This window comes from Trichoplusia ni, chromosome 23 (assembly GCF_003590095.1).
Source record: "Trichoplusia ni isolate ovarian cell line Hi5 chromosome 23, tn1, whole genome shotgun sequence".
Lineage (NCBI taxonomy): Eukaryota > Metazoa > Arthropoda > Insecta > Lepidoptera > Noctuidae > Trichoplusia > Trichoplusia ni.
This window is the reverse complement of record NC_039500.1, coordinates 4826615-4846907: the sequence shown is the minus strand read 5'-3', so window position 1 is coordinate 4846907 and position 20293 is coordinate 4826615. Positions and strand designations below refer to the sequence as shown.

General features: G+C 46.8%; 1 protein-coding gene across 1 annotated transcript; it reads right to left on the bottom strand.

Moving 5' to 3' along the window:
- Positions 1 to 271: 271 nt before the first annotated feature.
- Positions 272 to 11798, bottom strand: LOC113505012 (protein jagged-1a-like). The gene is given in 16 exon segments (XM_026887530.1): positions 272 to 310; positions 872 to 987; positions 1068 to 1601; positions 1684 to 1779; positions 2139 to 2271; positions 2585 to 2821; positions 2823 to 2908; positions 2947 to 2997; positions 3089 to 3146; positions 3148 to 3440; positions 3563 to 3696; positions 3782 to 3842; positions 3926 to 4177; positions 4253 to 4307; positions 4388 to 4678; positions 11730 to 11798. Coding segments are annotated over 16 exon segments (2505 nt in total).
- Between the last annotated feature and the right edge of the window lie 8495 nt (positions 11799 to 20293).

Sequence of the window (20293 nt, the reverse complement as noted above, 5' to 3'; positions counted from 1 at the left end):
GGGCGTCGCGTGCGCCGGGCCAGCACGCGGCGGGCGCGGGGCAGCGCGGGCGGCTCCACGCGCCGCCCCGACACGCGCCGACACTCGCCGATGGGCGCGCACGGGTGCGCAGGCACAGCGCGGGCGCCGCTGGCACGCATACCTGCAACACATACAGCTTTATTGTTCTCTGACGTCTTCTATACTAATACCTATTATAAAGAGGAAAGATTTGTTTGTTTGTTTGACACGAATAGGGTTCGATACGAATGGTCCGATTTGAAAAATTCTTTCACTGTTGAGAAGCTACATTATCACCGCTGAACACAGGCTACAATTTATTTAAAGAAAATATTAGGGTTCCCTAAAAAAATTGCGATATTTTAAGCCAAGGTGTCCTAACTTATATCTTCTAACCACGCGGACGAAGTCGCGGGCAACTGCTAGTATAGATATAATTTCGTTTTACACGAGATGTGGTGACCTTTTGACAGCACCCACGAGGTTATACATGTGCTTGTCTTATTACAAATAGGTACAACGTGATGCTCAAATTCAGAAAGTTTTAATTTCACGATGATACACCGTTCAATTCTTAATATCTGTTCGGTCAACACGTGCTTGAGCTCAAGACGTGGTAGTGAAATAATCCTCACAATATCAAATATTCAATATTGGTATTAGATTCAGTATTTGCAGAATCAGATATCTAGATAAGTCTGAATAAGGTGAGATAGTAGCAAAGACAGCTGTTGTAGTTGTGATAAGGCACCTCATCGGTCCGACAGGCTGCGCGTTGGGCATGTGGCAGTCGGGCAGCCGCACCACAGGCGCGTGCAGGCGGGCGCGCCCGCGTCGCACCAGCACGCGTTGCAGCCCCACCACCACGTGCCGTTGTCCGCGCCGCACACGCCGGGCTCGCCGCCCGCGCCGCCTCCCCGTCCGCCCCGCCCTCACTGTCGCTGCCCTCGGCGCCCTCGCCACCGTCCGCGCCGAGCCCCGCCAGCACTGGAAAGTTCACAACAGTCTCGTGAAATGGATTTCCTAGAAAACTACATTACAAGTACGGGTCTCGAATATTTACGTACTCTCAAGGCAGCGGCGCGCTGACCGTTGCGGTGGTGAGGGGCAAACGCAACGCGCCCCTCGCTCCGGCCGTAGCGGGTCAGGTACGCAGGCTGCGGCGGGCGGGCACGCGGGCGTGCACGTGGCGGGCGGAGGTGCGGCACGCACAGTGCAGGTGTCCCCCGCCCAGCCCGGCGCGCACTCGCACGCCCACCACCCCGCGCCGCCCACGCAGCGGCCGCCGTTGCGGCAGGGCGCGGAGGCGCAGGGCTCGGCGGGCAGCTCGCAGCGCGCCCCCGTGCGGCCCTCGCGGCAGGCGCAGGCCCAGCCCGGGGGCGCGGCTGTGGGCACGCACGTGCCACCCGCGCCGCACGGACACGCGGGCGCGGCCGCCGGCGCCAGTGCTGATATCACGGGCGTGTCACACGACGACCCCGCCCAGCCCGTGGCGCACACACAACGCCATGCGCTGCCTTCACGCACACAAGTGCCTCCGTTAGCACACGTTCCTTCGGGACACCTATCGACTCCTTCGACGCGTACTGAGCAAGTTTTTCCTAAAAGAAGGAATAGATTTTGGTTATTGGTGGCGTAAGTTTGAGGTTTATGGTGGTGACTTTAATATGTGTCGGATGTTACCTGTCCAGCCATCGCGGCAGATGCAGGTGAAGTCGGCAGCACCGCCGACGCAGGTGCCGTTGTTGCGGCAGGGACTGGTCGCGCACTCGTCCACATCTGAAACACAACAGCCATGTTGAAGGCGCGCGCGGCAACAGCAGCACATGCAAGGTGTGAGTAGTGAGCGGTACGCACGCTGGTCGCAGAGCGCACCAGTGTGTCCGGGCGCGCAGGCGCAGCGCGCTGCCGCGGCCGGGGCGCGCACGCAGCGCCCGCGCACACAACTACCGCCTGCCGTGCACACCTCACTTTCTGCACACGTAAAACTAGCGTTATAAAAGCAAACTGTTTCCAAGTTAAATCAGGCCTCTTTTAAATTATTGCTCTGGTTACGCTGGACGCGGTCGACTTAGCTTGGGATCAGACTACAAGCGTGAGCGATAGAAACGTAGGTACAATAAGGGTGTGGTACTCACGTTCCCTGGCGGCGCGCTGCGTGCAGTTCTTGCCGGTCCAGCCCGGCGCGCAGTGGCAGTAGTAGTCGCTCTGCGCCGTGTAGCACGCAGCTCCGTTGCCGCACGGTGCGCCGGCGCAGTGATCGCGGTCATCCTGTTCACATACCCAGGTATGTTATAGTCAGTATGTGGATATTTAGATATGCATTAAACCGCTGCTGAAATAATTGCACTTTATACAAGTGCAATTATTTCGTCGTATTCTTCATGGTTCGTAGTATTTAAAATAGTTCAGTAAAGAAGAACTTACCGCGCAATAGCGTCCATAGCAGGAGGTCAGCTAAAAGCAGAAGACGGGTTAGTAATTGTTAGTGCAAGTGTGAGCAGTTTACCTGAGTAAGTACAGAGAGTTATCCATAGACAGGTGTTAGACATGTTAGAGACGTCGGCTGAGGGAGCGGGTGTACCTCGCAGTTGGTCCCGGAGAAGCCGACGGGGCAGATACAGCGGTAGGCATTGAGTAGGTCGACGCACTCGCCGCCGTTGCGGCACGGGCGCGGCGCGCAGTCGTCGATATCGCGCGAGCACGTGCGGCCCGCGTAGCCCGCCGCACACGCGCAGTGGAAGTCGTCCACGAGATCGATGCAAGTGGCGCCGTTGAGGCACTGGCCCGTGCAGTCATCCACGTTGGCCTCGCAGTCGCGGGCCCGTCCAGCCGGCGAGGCAGGCGCACGAGTAGCTGCCCGCTGTGTTGTTACACGCAGCTGCGTTGACGCACGGCCTAGCGCTCCCTCCGACGCGCTGGCCGCTCCATTCGCGCTCGTTGTACCTTCTAGAGTTCCCGTGCCCTCCATATTTTTCATCTCACATTCGTTGACGTCTAGAGACATGCAATGATAACACCGTTTTATATGTGGGATGATGAAGGACGAAAAATATAAAGTACCATAATAAAATGTAATGAGATTGACCTTCTGCGCAGGTGGGTCCGGTCCAGCCGGGCGCGCACTCGCAGACGAAGGCGTCGAGGCCGGTCGCGGCAGGTGGCGCCGTTGCGGCAGGGCGCGCTGGCGCAGTCGTCCACGTCCTGGTCGCACAGCGCGCCGGCCCAGCCGCGCTGGCAGGCGCACGAGAAGCCGCGCGGCGAGGCCGTGAGCTCGCACTCGCCGTGCACGCAGGGCTGCGGCGCGCACGGGTTGTCCACGCGCTCGCAGTCCGTGCCCGAGAAGCCCTCCGCGCACCGGCACAGGTACTGGTCCGGCGCGGTGTTCTCACACGTGCCGCCGTGCTGGCACGGCTCGTGCGTGCCGCAGTAGTTCAGATCTGGGGCACATCATGCGTATTGACGATTTTCTCGCAACCAACGTATGCATAACACATAATCGCTACTTATGAACAGACTATAAAGTAGTAGTGGTTACCTACACAATTAATCGAGTTCCTACCTTGGTCGCAGAGAATTCCGCCCCAGTTGGTGTCGCAGGTGCAATCCCAAGAGGACCCGTTGCAGTAGCCGTGTTTGCAGCCAGGGTATGGCTGGCACTGAGAACACAGTTCCCCGCGCCATCCGGGCCGGCAGCTGCAGAGCAGGATAATGCAGGGTTATGTAAAAGTCTAGCAAAAAAATTGCAATGTCTATTCAAACTAAGTAAGTTGTAACTCACTCGCAGTCACCAGGACGGTCGCAACGGCCGTGGGTCGGGTGGCAGCCTTCCTTACAAACAGCTGTGGAAGTAAACAGAGAATCATTAAGTATTCTGTTTTGTCTGACGTTACCAAGTGTTGTAAGGGTAAGCTGAGATACTGACGCTTCTCGCAGTTGTCGCCCTGCCAGCCGGGCAGGCAGCGCTTGTCGCCCTCGGCGGTGCACGAGTAGTGGCCGAACTTGTCGTCGCGCGGGCGGCAGAACGTGGTGCACGTGGTGTTGTAGTAGTTGGGCTGGCACAGCACGCGCACGCGGTACGCCACGGCCGCCGTCGCGCCCGCGTGCTGCAGCGCGTGCCACTCCGCGCTCGGCTCCACGATGCCCGACCACCACGCCTCCTCGATCAGCCCCGCGTCTGAACACAACCAACACGCTCTTCACTGCTGCCCACACTACACTACACAAGACCACGAACTTAAACACTACTCACCAGCTTCAGCGTAAGCGAAGTCGTCGAATGCTTGCAGTATCAATGTGAAGGACCTCTGTGAAGGTATAATGTTAAAGTTTATTAGATAGTTACACTTAAAGGGAAGTAGCATACACATAGGACGGCGACACTCACGGTCCAGCGGAAGGAGAAGGGCAGCGCCAGCGTGTAGAGCGGCTCGGCCAGCGTGAAGGAGTCGGTGCCGAGCACGGGCGAGGCGGCGCGGCCGAAGGAGCAGGCGCCGGGCGCGGCCGCCGACTGGTACTCCTTGAGGCACAGCGAGAAGCGCGTGCGGCAGGGGCGCGCGCAGGCCGCGCTGGCCGGCGCCGCGCCGCCGCCGCCGCAGCACGCGCCCGACGACAGCGCCACGCGGTAGTTAGAGAACTCGAGGATCTGCAGCTCGAACACGCCCGCCCCCGCCGCGCACTGCCGACACACACACATCATGACACCTCTCGCACAATATCAACATATCCGTCTTAAAGTGTAAATAGAATTAATTAAAAATATAAAATAAATAAAAAATGTCTGCCATGATAGCTAACGAAGTGAAAAGTAATGAATAAGTACAACATGTATTCGTCGTGGTAATGTCGCAGAAGGTGACAACTAAATGAATAAAGAAAATAATTAATGAGGCCAGTCAACCGGTCGGGTATTGTCGGGATAACGTAAGGAGCGTAGAAACTGTGTCACTCGCGGAGTTCGGAGGAGCTGGTTACGGTTGCTGGTTACCTTTCTGTGCTACTTACAAGGGATACTATTTTTTAATAAGGGAGTTTATTTTTATTCTCCTTTCGGGAAAGAGCCAAAAGCATTAGATTTAAAGAATCTAAATACCCACGTTTTGTATTGTCACTCCATTCAAATTATTATTATAGGTCCAGTATTTTTATAGTTGTAAATTGCATTTGTCATCGCGTTTGAAACTACCCTGAAAATGTCTGTCTGCTAGCTCACCCGGAAAGTGCCTCAAAATTGAGTTACAACAAACGGAACCGGAACGACAAACAATCTAACATACAAACAAACAAGAAAATAAGTGTATAAAACGCGAGAAAATGATGATAATCAATTCTTATAATTCCTATCCGTTTTTTTTACCTTTGTTTTCCTTTCTCTAATAAGCAACTGCCATGACAAAGAATTTAATAATTGCGTCGCTGTAGGTTTCAAAAACCCTTAAAGACTTGCACAAACGCTAAATCACGCGAGGATCAAACCTGAGACACATCGCATACAGGTTTGACGTGGTGATGTCAACCACTCGGCTATAAGTCTGAACATCTGCAGAACGTACAGTTGTGTAACAATATCGGATACGTGCTGTGCAGAGATATCACAGCTCCTGACTAAGATGAGGAATTCATTTATTAATTACAGCATTGAGAACAGTGTTTGAGAGCTTTACTTAATTAGACAAAATATATATTCACAAATAAGTGAGAAAATAACAATAATTACTACTTATTAGAGAAATCTTATCAAGAGCAGTTGAAATTTACCGATTTGTGATAGGACTTCATGCTTTAGTTACTACACACTGTTATTAAATAATAGGTATGTAACGGGGTCAGACGGACAGACATCGAGCTGTGGTCGAAATAGTACATAGGTAACTGTAGGACGAGGAATTATTTCTGTGATAAAAGAAAATCAAAATGTTTTTATTTCAAGTAGGTCTAAGACAGGCGAAGTTCCCTAGTTCACTCACTTAAATAATAAAATATACAAGACTGTATAGTTGACAGATATAAGTAGACCATTGACCAAAAGGCAAGAGTGAAGATACGAAGGAGATTAATTCTTTAGCAATGTCGAATAACAGTTTCAGCGTTTCAGTCACTTGTAGTTGTAGAGACTAGCGTTCAACTGCTGGTTTACTTGATGTCGAATCTATTTTGTTACCTCATATAAGAGGAGAGTCGCGAATTATCTTCATCCATCCGTCCACAATCAAATCATCCTACACAATACCTACACATATATATTATATGTGTGCCCAAATGAGGTAACGAATGCACTCCCAATATTCGGATATTATGAAGCTAAGAGTTTGTTTGAACGCGATAATCTCAAGAACTACTGAGTACTGAGTTTTTTTTCTGTTGTTGATAGTCCATTTATGTAGGAAGGCTTTAGTTTTATTTAAGTTACGTCAAAATCATGTCTGACGAAATTGTTGCTTTTATAAAAAAGTCTGCAACGTCTATCTTTTAACGGTAATCCAAATAACGATTTCTATGACTATCTTTGTTTTAAAACAACGCTATATTAAAAAAAAACTTAGTTTTAATCCTTATCAAAAATAATCGTTAAGCGTTACAAGTAGGTAATTTATTTTGAACAAAGTCGCTTTTTGCATCATATAACTTCAGAGAATATCTTAAGAGACATCATTGTTTTGACATACCTATAGCTTCTTATTTCCTATAGTTGTTGCTTGGTTATTGTTTTATTTAAAAACCTTCTTATTTTTCATTATAACATTAATTGAATCGGAAAACAGCTTACGATTGTGTACATAACATTTAAGCTAAAATTATAAAGCTCTTTTTAATTTTGTACGCATTTCATTAGTAAAATACAAAACACTTTTTTGTAACAAAACCATGTAAATTAAGGAGAGATAGACTGTTAATTGTTTAGTTAAATTAACAGCTGATTTGTTTATTAATGTAGAAAAAGATGATGTTAGAATGTCTGGATTAGTTTTTCATTCATTTTTATTCTATGATGCAATAAACTATAGTCGTGGCTCAATAACATATGTTTATTAAATTACTAAAGTACATTAGTAAGATAAACAAAACTGCTCAGTTTATAATTTAATATTTTGACCAGTTTTTAATAGTTCTGTAGTTAGTTAGGTACCTGTTCACAATCATTTTAGTTTCAAATCGTACTTGTATTGCGAGTGTCAAAGCACGTCGATGCAACTTAAGTATGAGGCAAACTTTAAGTCCAAGGAAAATACTCATTTTTACGAGTTGTTCACAACATTGAAAGATTTGTTTTTATTTCAAGTATAACCAGTGTTGTGTGATGTAAGCTCTACTGCTGTGCTCGAGGTAGACCTTGACAAAGGGTTTGTTTTAATTTCGAAATTTGCCTTTCATTAACATATTTATTGCCACAAGTGCTACAAATCTTACAGGAAACGATTTGTTAGTGTGTATGATCTACGTGAGCGTGTAAATGCGGTCCAAAGCTGCGCGTGCGCTCGCAGAGGCTTTGTTTACGTTCCGCGCTCCCCCCGCCCCGCCCACCGGCACGCCCCGCCTCCCGCTCACACGCCCACCGCGCCCCGCCCAGCTCTATAGCTTTGAGTTAGACTTTTTACGCTGAAAGCTTATTAAGCTATTCTGTACTTTTACATCTGTTGATTCTTTATTTGTATATTACCTTCTAGTCTTCCTAGGGTGTCGATATATTTATGCATGACTGTTTCACCAAAGAAAGATAAGGTTCAGAAGAGAGGTTTTGTATTAACATTTAATAATGTTGTTTCGTAGGGGACGTAATCCCGGTGCTCTACTCTCAGGGCTGGGAGACACACAGGTGACCGTGAATTAATTTCATTAGGCAGAGCTATTTTTTTTTAATTATTCGGTCATAATTCAAATAAATAATAATAATTTTAACAGAAATATTTAAGGGAGGTGTTTTATCTGCATTAGTTTGGTATGCTGTTTAGGCTGATAAATAAAAATTCATCGTCTCGTACTACAAAAGGGAATTTTGAAAATAATATGCGAAAAAATTAAATAATTAATATTTTAATTCTTTAATTCATCCCACGTATCTCAGACGGTAATCAATTTGAACTTTAAAAATGTTAAGTACAGTCATTAAGGTAAAGTCTCTCTTTGGATCACGAAACATCCGGCTTGACAAAGCGTTACTTAAATTATTGGATTTTCATATCAGTGTTGAAAAAAGATAAGTTTTAATAATTTCTACTAGTCTTGTATTTAAAAATAACTAGCTTTTCGCCCGCGGCTTCGCCCGCGTCGTTATATCGCGTTTCGAAGAGAACCCTTCAAAAGTCCGGGATAAAAACTATCCTATGTTCTTTCTCAAGGTCAACTCTATCTCTGTACTAAATTTCAATAAAATCAGTTCAGTAGTTTAGACGTGAAAGCGTAACAGACAGACAGACAGAGTTACTTTCGTATTTATAATATTAGTAGGGATTGAGCTTGTTTCATATTTATAATGCACCGGACTTTGATATTTCATTATCTAAATAATATTTATGACGACTTGCTAATAGTTCATTTTATCAGGAGGTCATATTTAACCAAATCATAATGTTTTTGTGAAGTGAGCACAAGTTGTTTTTGAGTATTATTTAGTTTCCTCAAAGAAAATTCTCAGTTTTGATAAAAGTAAGCAGTTATAAAATATGTTGATTTGTAGTCTTACTTCGTTTAATACGGTGTTCAGTATTTAATCTATAGTAATATTATACTAAAATATGCACGGATAGCCGAGTGGTTGAGGTCGCAAATCCCACGGTGCGCGACGGGTCGCGGGTTCGATCCTCCCGAAGGAAAAGTGAGAAAAAGAGAATAAAACCCTTAGGGCGCACGTCGTTTCTATTGTAAGGTTAGCGCCATAAAGACTGTTTGAACAAACTTTTGTGTTGGATGGTCCATCTGTTGATTAAGGCTACACTATAAATACCTTCACGCTATGATTAATAGGAGGAGTACAGTAATCATTTCATCAAATATAATAGAATAACAAAAACGAGGAAGAGATACACGCACTCGACTAAAAATGCTATAAAAAATTTAGGTACATCTCCATAGCCTAGCGGACGAAGTCGCGCGCAACAACTAGTGTGTGATATGCACAAAGGGCTAACTGCTAAGTGTTATTCTTGCCCATTGCTATTTTTACATCACTATTAATAGACATGGTCAGGACAAGCATGATTACGGTAGTTTTTGATAGAAATGTTAATTTGTTTGCTTCTCGAAACCTGTTTGTTCATTATGCAGTTCCAAGCGACCAATGTATTAAATATTCTGATCTTGCTATAAAACTGGGTTTAAGTATTGACGTATTATTTATTTATTACATTTATATTTTAATTCTCTGTTGAACTCTACAAATAACATGAAAGTATAGGCTAGTAACAAGTCAAGTAGTTTATTGATATAATAATAGACCTTGATAGTGGCCATGTTAGATAGTCGTACAATATAGACTGTAAGTTAGTCTGATCACATGCCCGCTGTAGTCTTGATATGAAGTGGACTTGTTTGGAGCTAATAATATATTCGAAGAGCTACATAAAGCTCGCCGATATACAAGTGTGACTTCTAAATTTTGTTAATTTTACATCAAGAAAGTCAGTAGGTTCCTGTTGTAAAATAGTTTGCAATGCCACTTCGAATGTGCTCTGTCATTGGGGTAGAGAGTAGGCGGTAAGGCCTCGTGTACTGCTGGTTAGGTTTAGGGACACGAAGCTGACTTGAATTGAGCCTGCCAACTCATCATCGGCCTAGCCTTTTTCCAACTATGTTGGGGTCGGCTACCAGTCTAACCGTTTTTAGCTTAGTACCAGTGTTTTACAAGGAGCGACTGCCTATCTGACCTCCTCAACCCAGTTACCTGGGCAACACGATACCCCTTGGTTAGACTGGTTGTCAGACTTTTTCAAGCTTCTGACTACCTGTAACGACTGTCAAAGATGTAGGAATAACAGCCGGGACACACAATTTAACGTGCCTTCCGAAACACTTGAATTGAGCCTGCCAACTATTTGTGTAGAAGCTGGAGGTAGTTAAAAATGAAAGTAAATATTCAAATGGGGCGGTTTTGTAAATGGCATTTCGTTAAGAGTAAAATTTGGATATTGTTTAGTTTTATTTATTAAGTTTTACCTTTTAAGCTGGAAGTCTTCAACAGTATTATGAATGAATAAATACATTTATCAATAACTTGATTCTTCGTCAAAAGGTGTAATGACAGTGGGTGCTTGTTTTTAAGAAAATACCTAACCGCTTCAAATCACACATGATTTTAAAGTTAATAATTTAATCAGGGCAATAAATAGCTTTTCATTAATTAGGTAATACGATAATTTTTTAAATATTTAAATGTATCCTTTTTTAATTACCCTTGCAACATTAAAGTTAAGAACATCGATTGGAACTGTCACCAGTGTGACCTCTCTATATCTATCAATTAGCATATTATGTATGTTTGCATTTATTGTTGTAAAAGTTTTCGTTTCATCAACTTTTACAAACATTCAAGTCAGATGCACAAACACACTTACACTCAGGATAAAATGAGTGTAGGTGTGTTTGTCGAGTCTGTGACAGTCTGTGTGTCCTTTTGCATTCGTGGATCACACAAACGCTTCTCATACGCGGGGATCGATCCCCGCGCGATAAGTCGCGGGTTCGAACCCGCGACTTATCGCGCGCAGTGGATTTAACGTAGTGACCTCATCTACGCGGCTCAGCTAATCCGGGCAGGTAGTTTATTCGTATTCAATATGTACAGTTCACTACTTTCTTAAATAGATAGAGCAGAGGCAATGCATTCATTTGTTTGGCATTTGTGACAATATAATAATAGTTCTCAATATTGCTGGCGACCGATCACAAGCTACAGCTCCCAGTGGTTAATAGTAGGAACTTTGTAAGTCAATCTATCTAACAACGATATAGAGTTCAAATGGAGCAAGTCGATGTATCAAAACGTTGGTTTCCGTTCATTTCTGATGCCGAACACGGAATGCGAGACGTCCCGCGATCGTTAGCGTTTATTGAGAGAGACTAACTACGAGCAACACGCATGAGTCGACGTTACAAGTAAAACCGATCGCCGATTGTGACCGTCTACTGACACTGACATGCCAGGACAAACTTATTTCAAATAGTTCCGGGAACCAGCCAGCACCAGGGATAATATTAAACACCTTTCAGAATGACTAAAATTGTTTTGACTCATATTATAGGTAGTGGTACCTATATATATACAGTCGCTACAAGTTACGATGGCAGATCAATCAGATCAGACTAATAGTCTAACTCAAAATACATACGTAGAAGACAGTGATTTACAGACTGATGTGAGTGTTGTCCAATTATTTTGTTTGTTTACAGTTTGCTCTTTGATTTGTTTATCAGGCAGTGCTGGGTTTTATAACGATACGACAGAGTGCCCGCATGTCGGCGGGCATGTGCACAGGTATTTGGGCAGAGCAGAGAGTTGCGCGCGCGCAGACGAGCTGTAGTGAGCACGTCAACGTGATGTGGATGGTGATGCGCCATCAGTATGTTTCTCACGCGCGGGCTCCGCGCTCACACGGCGCACACGCACGCCGCGCCGCACGGGAAATACCGAACTGGAATGTTATCGGCGAACGCGGCTGTTGGGTGTTAGTGAAACAGTCCCGAGTCCTGAGCGGGCTCGGGCTGGCCTCAGGAGGTAAGTATATCGGAAGACGTACGCGCAGCAGGCCGGCGAGGGCGAGGGCGAGCAGCAGCGCCGAGCGGCGCTCGGGGCGCGCGCGGCGCATCGGGTCAGCGCAGCGCCGGGCGCCGCCGGGGCGCGCGCCTCTCCCGCATGCCGCCACGGGCGACGTCGCACTGCACGCCCGGCTCCGGCGCACTCTCTCACTCACTGCACTGGACGACACTGCGGAACACTCTGCGCGCACTTCACACACTCGTGCGCTCGCCGCGGGGCTCGGACTCGGACTGCCGCCGGCGAGCGCGGCCCGCGCCCCGCGCCCGCGCCCCCGCGCCCCTGCGCCCGCGCCCCGCCCCGCCTCCGACGAGCTTTTAATCCGGTGCAGCACTGATTTACTTTTATTGCAGCTCGCACGATCCCCTCCGCGCCCGAACTCTGCTCCGAGCGCTTGCGTCTATAGGAATTTAAAACTAGTCTAGCTCTCATGGTTTCTTGACTAACTCGCGGATGACTACTAAAACCACTCGGTATGACAATGGAGTAGATATTTACCAAAAATAGGATTGCTTTAATTCAAGGTAAACCTGTCAGAGAGAAATAAAATTATTTCATTTTATCGTATCAGTGGTTAGTGAGACAAATACCTAATACATGAAGCTTTTACCGGCGAAATGTTAAAACCAGATTGCTAGTCAGACTTGTGACTTAGAGAGGAAAACAAATCGGTTGGGTGACATAAAAATTGTGACCAACCTCAATTTTTTTTGTAACCCCTTCAATAAATTTTTATCCGCAACAACGGTTGCTTAACCTCGATCTATACTTTTAGTGTTTGTCGTTATAGCGACAACAGAAATATAACATCTATAAATAATTCAACTGTCTAATTATCAGGGTTCATGAGCTACAGCCTGGTGACGCACGAACGGACGGACTACTGTCGCCACTGATATAGGGTTCCGTTTTTACCCTAAAAAAGCTCCTGAAAATTAAAGCTTTTGTCATGCATCTTCTCACGAACCAAATCAGATCACTACTGTAGAAGGCTTTACCGATGAAGTGATTTATAACAAACCTACAGGTACGTTCAAGCACTGACTCTACATTGTGGTAAAAGCAAGACAAGCTGCGATACAAACCCGAATTGTAAGGAATAGGTCTCGTGGAGGTCACCGGTGCACCGGTCACAGTTGAGAGAGTCAGGGCTTCTATAGAATCTTAATTATTACCTACACTTTTACTAAACGATTGCGTTTTTACATCTCATCAGCTCATAGAGTCATTGGATTCTTCATTAAAAAAAAAAAACAAGAAAAATATGTATACTTACAGGAATATTTATTTCTTATTGCGATCCAATAGTGGTTGGACCATTATCCCTTTATGCGGCGTTAGTTACTTAACATGTAGAGCGGTGTACATACATACACATGGGACACTAGTGATGTTGGCGCCGGTAGAGCGCGAGGCGGGGGGGGGGGGGACAGACGAGGCAGATAAATGGGCGGAAGCTGCGAGATGTTATCCCGCGATTCGCGAACGAGACACATCCGTCGTGCGTCGATAGTGCATCGACAGCGTGCAACCGCAGCGTGACACGCCGCGCCGCCGCCGAGACGACACTGCTTGCTGAAAGACATCGAAGCATTAGTGAGGCACGGTCTACCTGTTGTTAAGTCTCCGGAGGACCAACAACATCAGCAACACTGGCTCGCTGTCGTGCAGGTGACTGAACTGACAGCGCGCGGCAGCTGATCGTCGCGGTGTATAATTAATCATGCGCGTAGTACTACACAGTGCACGCGCCGGCGCGCTAGTTCTCACGCAAATTACGCGCAGTTGACGCGACACACCGCGCCCCGCCCCTCCCCTCCCCGCGCGCCGCCGTGACGCATCCCGCTTGCTACACCACTTCATTACTACTTCCTTGGAGACACTATCTGGTTATTCCTTCTATTATGATGTCGATGACACTTTAGGTTAATCACATCATTCCATATTCAAAGTCACTTTTGCCCAATATACAAGAGCTACACATTAACAATTTAAAAGTCCATTAGTATAAAGAAATTAGCCCCCACCAAGTTATTTCTCTTTGCGCAGCGAACGTGCTGGGAGTACAAGGAAGCTGAAGTTCTTGATAACGTTCTGGGAGAGCATTCTTCTTGATGCAACCACGAGTATTCTATATGATAAATTTATTATAATTTAGTGTGTAGTTAATAGTAACATCAGGTGAGGAAAATGTGAGTTAGTCCATCGGGCAGGGTGGATGTGCCGCCATGAGCACGTGGAGCGCGTGGGAACCGCCGCGGGTGCTCACGCCGCGCCCGCCGCGCACGCCGCACACACAGGTGCGCCGCCTGCTCCACAGCCCGCGGCGATGCAGCCTCCATGCACCGCGGTCCGCCAACTAGCGGTCAATGAGACTGCATTACCACGCATTGTTTATTTGTGTTGACGTCACAGCGACCAGCCTCTCGACTTGGGCTCAATGTGACGCTGTGGACGAGTAAGTCGCATGTTGTCCGCGCCGCTCCGTCACGCGTCTTTGGCTGCCAATAGCTGGACACGTTGTCCCCCGCTCCTGCTTTAGCTATCGTACAATAAATTTGCCTTGATAATTGAGTGTGACCACAATACACTTGTCTGCGAAGTGCTGTTGCACAATGTACGGCCTTGTGCAAAACTAGACGAGTCTTTGGTTTTCCAATGGACCAAAACTCTCTTGACATCCATTTGACAGAGAGATGTCAAATGGACAAGACAGTTTAAGTTGACCAATAAGTATCGTGCTACAGATAAACAAATACCTTTTATTGTTTCTCGTAGTTTCGACATTTAACATTGTGCAAACGTGATCATTGTAAATGAAAAGAGTGTTGTATGAGTGGCGTGTGGTGGCGGGCCGGGGTGCGCTCCCGGAGGCGACCGGTTTGATACCCGCCAGCCGCGCGCCCCCGCGCCCCCGCGGCCCCCGCCGGCCCGGCCGGTCCGGAGCCAGGCGCGGGATAAAATCTCAGCTGTGGCTCAACGTGTCCTGTTTATTTTTAACTAACTGGTTATGTCGAATCTGTTTCCACCTGTGCCGCGGGCCGAGCTCCCGCTCTCATGCCAACCAACATATCTGCTGACTGCTAGGACATGCGTCTTACATCCATCGATGCAGCGGTATACCATTATTATAACGCAAACTTTCAGGTAAGTACCGTGAAATAAAACTTGCAGTGCATCAATACCTAGATTTATCAAAACTTTTTCCCAATTTAGTATAGCATAACAAAATAGTAAGAACTTTTTTGTAACTTTGTTATTAGATACTTAAGTACTTTTTCAGTAGCCTCATGAACACCACAACAGTTACAGAGCGCCGCGCGCCGTCTGGGACGCTTCACTAGAATCACTATTGTCGCTTACCACCGCAATGCAAGCAATCGCAGATAATGTTGTTTATCTGATTTCTGTGGAAATTCCTTTTAAAAAGCAATCCGCTCGTACTTATACTTTTGTCTATTTATTTAATATGGGACGTATTCGACTCCCCGACGTAAGTAAGAGAATCAGTGAGATTTGACTAACACTATTCCTGCAGTAAGTGTTCGGTGAAAGCTGGTCCAGCGATGGAGTTAATCCTACACAAATAAGTCGTCACGCGTCCTAATGCCTGCTCTACAACACGCCGTGTGAGCGGATTACCTCCCCCCCCCCCCCCGGACTGAGCCCCTGAGGACCGATGTGTCAGTAAATTGGTATCTGTCAACGCATGCGCAGATGATCCCTCTGACACGTGCACACGATGACCTGTAATCCCCATGAGAGCTGTATGTGTGTCGGGTCCTGCTCCCACCGAACACCAGTCACTGTCGTATCAATGCAGCGGTGTGTCGGGAGCGCTGCCCAAGTGGTCGCGCCTACGCTCATCGGCCACAGATGGATCCTAGAATGTTTGCGCAGCAAAAAAACGAAGTCCAAAATTAACGCGTCCTAAACATTGTTGTTATATCTAAAACTGGTCGTGGTTAGAAAAACAAGTGGTCCAGGTGTGCCGAGCGCAAACACCGCGCGCCGGAGTTTACCGACCACTCGGACCTCGTCGCGTCTCGTCCCCCGCACCGCCCTCCCCCCGCGTGCGCCGTTTGTACGTTTGACATCAAATATTATTGAATGATGATAGGCCATTTAGGCGCGCCCGCCCATTGTTGTTGTAATGAACACCGCCCGCGACGTGTGACGCAGCGCGCGCGGCCGCTCTCCCGACGTCGCGAGTGTTCTGTACATCTTCCATCCCACCACCCCTCAAGGAGTCGACCAAGTGGCAGTCGTTATGCAAACGCAAAGTTTAGCATGTGCGCTACACGGATATTATATAGCTATGTAACAGATCCGCAGGTTGCTTTGTGGCTTCTCGTACCTACATACATCGTAGGGCAAGGACGCGAGGATGCTCTACATTATAATCACACAGATGTGTGCCACATGGGGGTGACACACGGAGCAGTATCGGTTAACGGTAGCAGCCACAATGAGACAGCCCGCAGAGATTTGTTACTCAGATGAGGCATGTGTTGTCAAGCGCCGGCGGCGGCGCGTGCGCACCCGCGAGGGGTGACTGCGCCCTTCCGCGTTCTTCAATAAGCTAATCATATAATGCGTTGCGACAGCTGCGCGCTCGCAATTCAACCTGCTGTTATCTTGTTATGATATACGTTGTTCGGTGAGTAGTACTGAGGCGGAGTCTGCGCGAGCGCTTCTAACGCGCGCCACCATATGTGAACAATGAATTGTAGCGCATGTCATAACGAACTCTTTCAGTAAATCACGTCATAATAAATGATGGTCGGATAACCTACATTATTATTCTCAAATACATACAATACATTTGCTTACATTGTTCTGTTGTGCTATTTAATGCATTCCAGCCTATTCTTAAGCCATGCTAGCGGCAGCTTCCCATCTAACCCGACTTTGCTGAATCTTCTTCATAGACTATATAAGTAGGTAAAGTGGACTTGACTTTCAAACTTGAACAACTTAGGATAATCGGGATCGATTTTATGTGTTTCTGAACTCTGAACCCTCCTTGGGTTCTAAATAATAAGGTAATATTATTTAGATTTCTATGGTTTCGACCCTAGATTCAAACACGCCATATAAGACTTACCTGCAACCATTAACCAACGACGTAGTCCAAGAACAAATTTCAAAAATATTTTTTATTTCTCCACAATTGTCCGCGATGAAACCCTGACTCATAGTATACTCCATTTGTTAAACACAAAAATGAAAAAAAAAATGGATTGAAAAGTGAACAATCTTGATGTGTCTTCTATCTAAAACTCTTTGTTAAACTGACTCGCTACTTAAATCAATGTAAAACAACAATAAACATTACCAAATCAAATATATAAGTCCGTATTTATTCTTCATGTGCCTCAGCCTAGCCTCATCGGAAGCAACGATGTCCCAGTGTTTTACAAGGAGCGTTTACCAGTTACCTGGGCAATACGATGCCCTCAAGTAAGACTGATTGCCAAACTTTTTTGCTTCTAGCCCATAGCGACTGTCAAAAATGTATAATAAATACCGGCCGGGACCCATAGATTCACGTGCCTTCCGAAACACGGAGAAACACGTTTGATGTTAGATGGTCGATGGTTGGATGGTTCGATGGCCGATCCACGGACTGGCCGTATCAAGCGTAGCATAACCAGTGATCGATCAACTTGTACAGTCGTAGTTTAGCTGCGCGAATAGGAATAGAAAAGCTATTAATTCGCCCTGCACCTCGGTGAACTAGAGGTTAAGATTTCACCGACTTGAGTGCTTTACGTGGTCGCTGTGAATCGTTTTGCCATTTACAGAGGTTGTTGTTGAGGCGGATCATGCGCCGTCACCCGTTACTCAGTCGCGGGCGTGACGGAAGATGTGGCGGACGCAGGGTTGCCGTGACACTTATGAATGGGGGAAAGATAGTAAAGTAAGGGTTATACTAATCGCCTTTGCGAATGAATACTACAAATATCATTCTATTTTGACACCAGAGCATGGCATTGATCACACTTATAATTATTTATACAGTTTTTTTTAAACGACCCCTTCCCTGAGGAGTTGAATCCTTGGGTCGCGGAGGGTTTCTCAAACGTTCAAGTCACATGCTCAAAGACACCCAGACTTATGACAAGCATTTGTGGATCACACAAATGTTTGTCCGACGCCGACGCGGGGATCGATCCCGCGGCACGTCGTGCACAGTCGCTTTGACGCGGTGACCTCAACCACTATGCTATCCATGCGGTCCAAAATTAAAAGACCTTTATCTAGATCTTATCGAACAGATTGAGATGATGAGTAGATTTACTAACAGGTGTAAGACACTCACAGGTGTACCCATAGTAATGCGCCCGCGCAACGCTAATGGTGTTGCTTCGCCTCGTGCCCGCGTACAGTCCACAGATAAGTCGCTGCTGATTACTGTTGCGTAACACTCGTGATAACTGTCGTATACTAACAATACAATAATTGCGCCCCTGCCCCCCCCCCCCCCCCGCGGCTACGCTCAGCACGTGCCGCTGATAACCATTATCATTGTCAAAGTAGTTATATTTTAAAGCTTACCTACTATATACTTTGAATTTAAAACATTATAATAAAAAAAACCTGCTCAAACTCAATTTGAAACTATAATGGTCTTTTTTCGCCTTTGTATCTATTATATCCCTCAATGTATGTTCTCTAATAGAAGTCTAATTCACATTAGTCTTTCGCCACCTTCGAAGGATGAAGCTGTAATGTGAGTACAGTTCAGCGTTTCCTGAAACACCGTAGTCAACATTGGTACATGACAGCATGCCGGGTCCTACGCGATGAGTAGATTTACAGATCATTCCTGAATGGCAGCCGCGCTGAAGCATCATCGCGGGCCAGGAGCCGCCCCCCCCCCGCAAGGCTGCTGCCTACAGCGCGACGCGCGGTGATAAGCCCGGCGCTCGCGGCGGCGCACGCGCTCGCTATCGCCGCGCCGCCAACACTCGCGGATGCAGATAGCGGGTTCCGGCTGGCCAGCGCCCGTCACGGCGCGCGCGACGCCCACGTCCTGACACACTGGCTTCCTAACCTCCTTGCACATGTCCCGGCGACATCTCAGCCAGTCTTGTCAACCAATGTGCTCCTTGCCTTAGGCCACGCAATAAGTTACTCGTTTGTGAGTTACATACAAAGTAGCGTGAAGCCGCGGGCTGGGACGTGGGTTTTTCAGATCTATTCGCGATTGTTCCTCGACCGACGAAGAGATGGGCGGAGCTGGTTGTGTGTGTAGAGATACATGGGACGCGTACAGTCCAGTAAGTGTGGAGACATCTCCCTTTTAGACTTCATGCATTGCATTCTTGTAGAGATTAGAATCATGGTAAGTTGGAATCTTTCCTTTAAATAAATAAACAAAATGACATCCTTCCCAAATATTCTTGGAATATATTTTCAGTTTTTAATTTGGTGTGATCGAAATAAGTGAAAAGTGATGGACGAAATAAGTGAATAATGCATACCATTATTGACTGATTTCGTCCGAACACACGTACATAATGCAGCAGTACCGTCATATTTAATGTACCGGCACTCAGCCCCTAGACGAATGATCTCTAGAGATACCTGTAGGTAAAGATACTTAGGTAAAGACAATGACAAAGTTAATGATTACTTTTCCGGTGGCTTGTTATCCATTATGTTGCCCGCGAATTCCTCCCCGTGGGTAGAAGATGTAAGTTATGATTTATAGCTGCTCTGTTTTTTTTCACAATTTCCATTGTATCTTAGCTCCTATTAGTCGCAGTGTGATGGTTTATAGCCTAAAGCCTTCCTCGATGAATAGTCTATTGAACAAAAAAAGATTTTTTCAATTTGGACCAGTAGTTTCTGAGATTAGCGCTTTCAAACAAACAAGCTCTTCAGCTTTATATATTGTGTATATGTTAAATTATAAACATCATGAATCAAATTAATCATGATGTATGTCATAATTTGGGCGACAGCAAGAAACAACAAACACAGGTTCAGTATATAAGCAGGCAGCCTGGGCTGGGCCTGGCGGGAGGTGTGCTGTGTCGGCGCCGGCTCGAGCTGTCTGCGGAGCGGGCGCCGAGCCGGGGCTGCGGCCGGCACTCCCGAGATAAAAACCCGTAAGCCGGAGATATGTGCAGGAGCGGGTTATGTCAGCCAGAACCAGTCAGGTGTTATGTCAGAGCAGGGCGCGGGCAGAGGGGCGCCATCACAAGCACTCATATGCAGAAGGCCCATTCCATCTAACAATCTATAAAGCGTTCATAATTAATCGGTACATCTTTAAAGTTTTAGAAGAGCTTATTTTAGTTGTTTACTTATTTTCTTTACGTTGTAGTGCCGATTTCTCGGAATCAATGTTGATCAGTTGCTGTATCTAAAGGGAGTGAGACTTTTGCGTGTGTGCGGCGCATGCGCCGAGGCACCTGCACGCGGCGCGGACATCGACCCCGCGCAACCTCACGCCCCCCCCCCGCCTCTCTCCGCACCGCGCCCTCTCCCTGCTGTCATTTAAAGAAGCATCCTGCGCGGGCGGCGGGAGCCTGC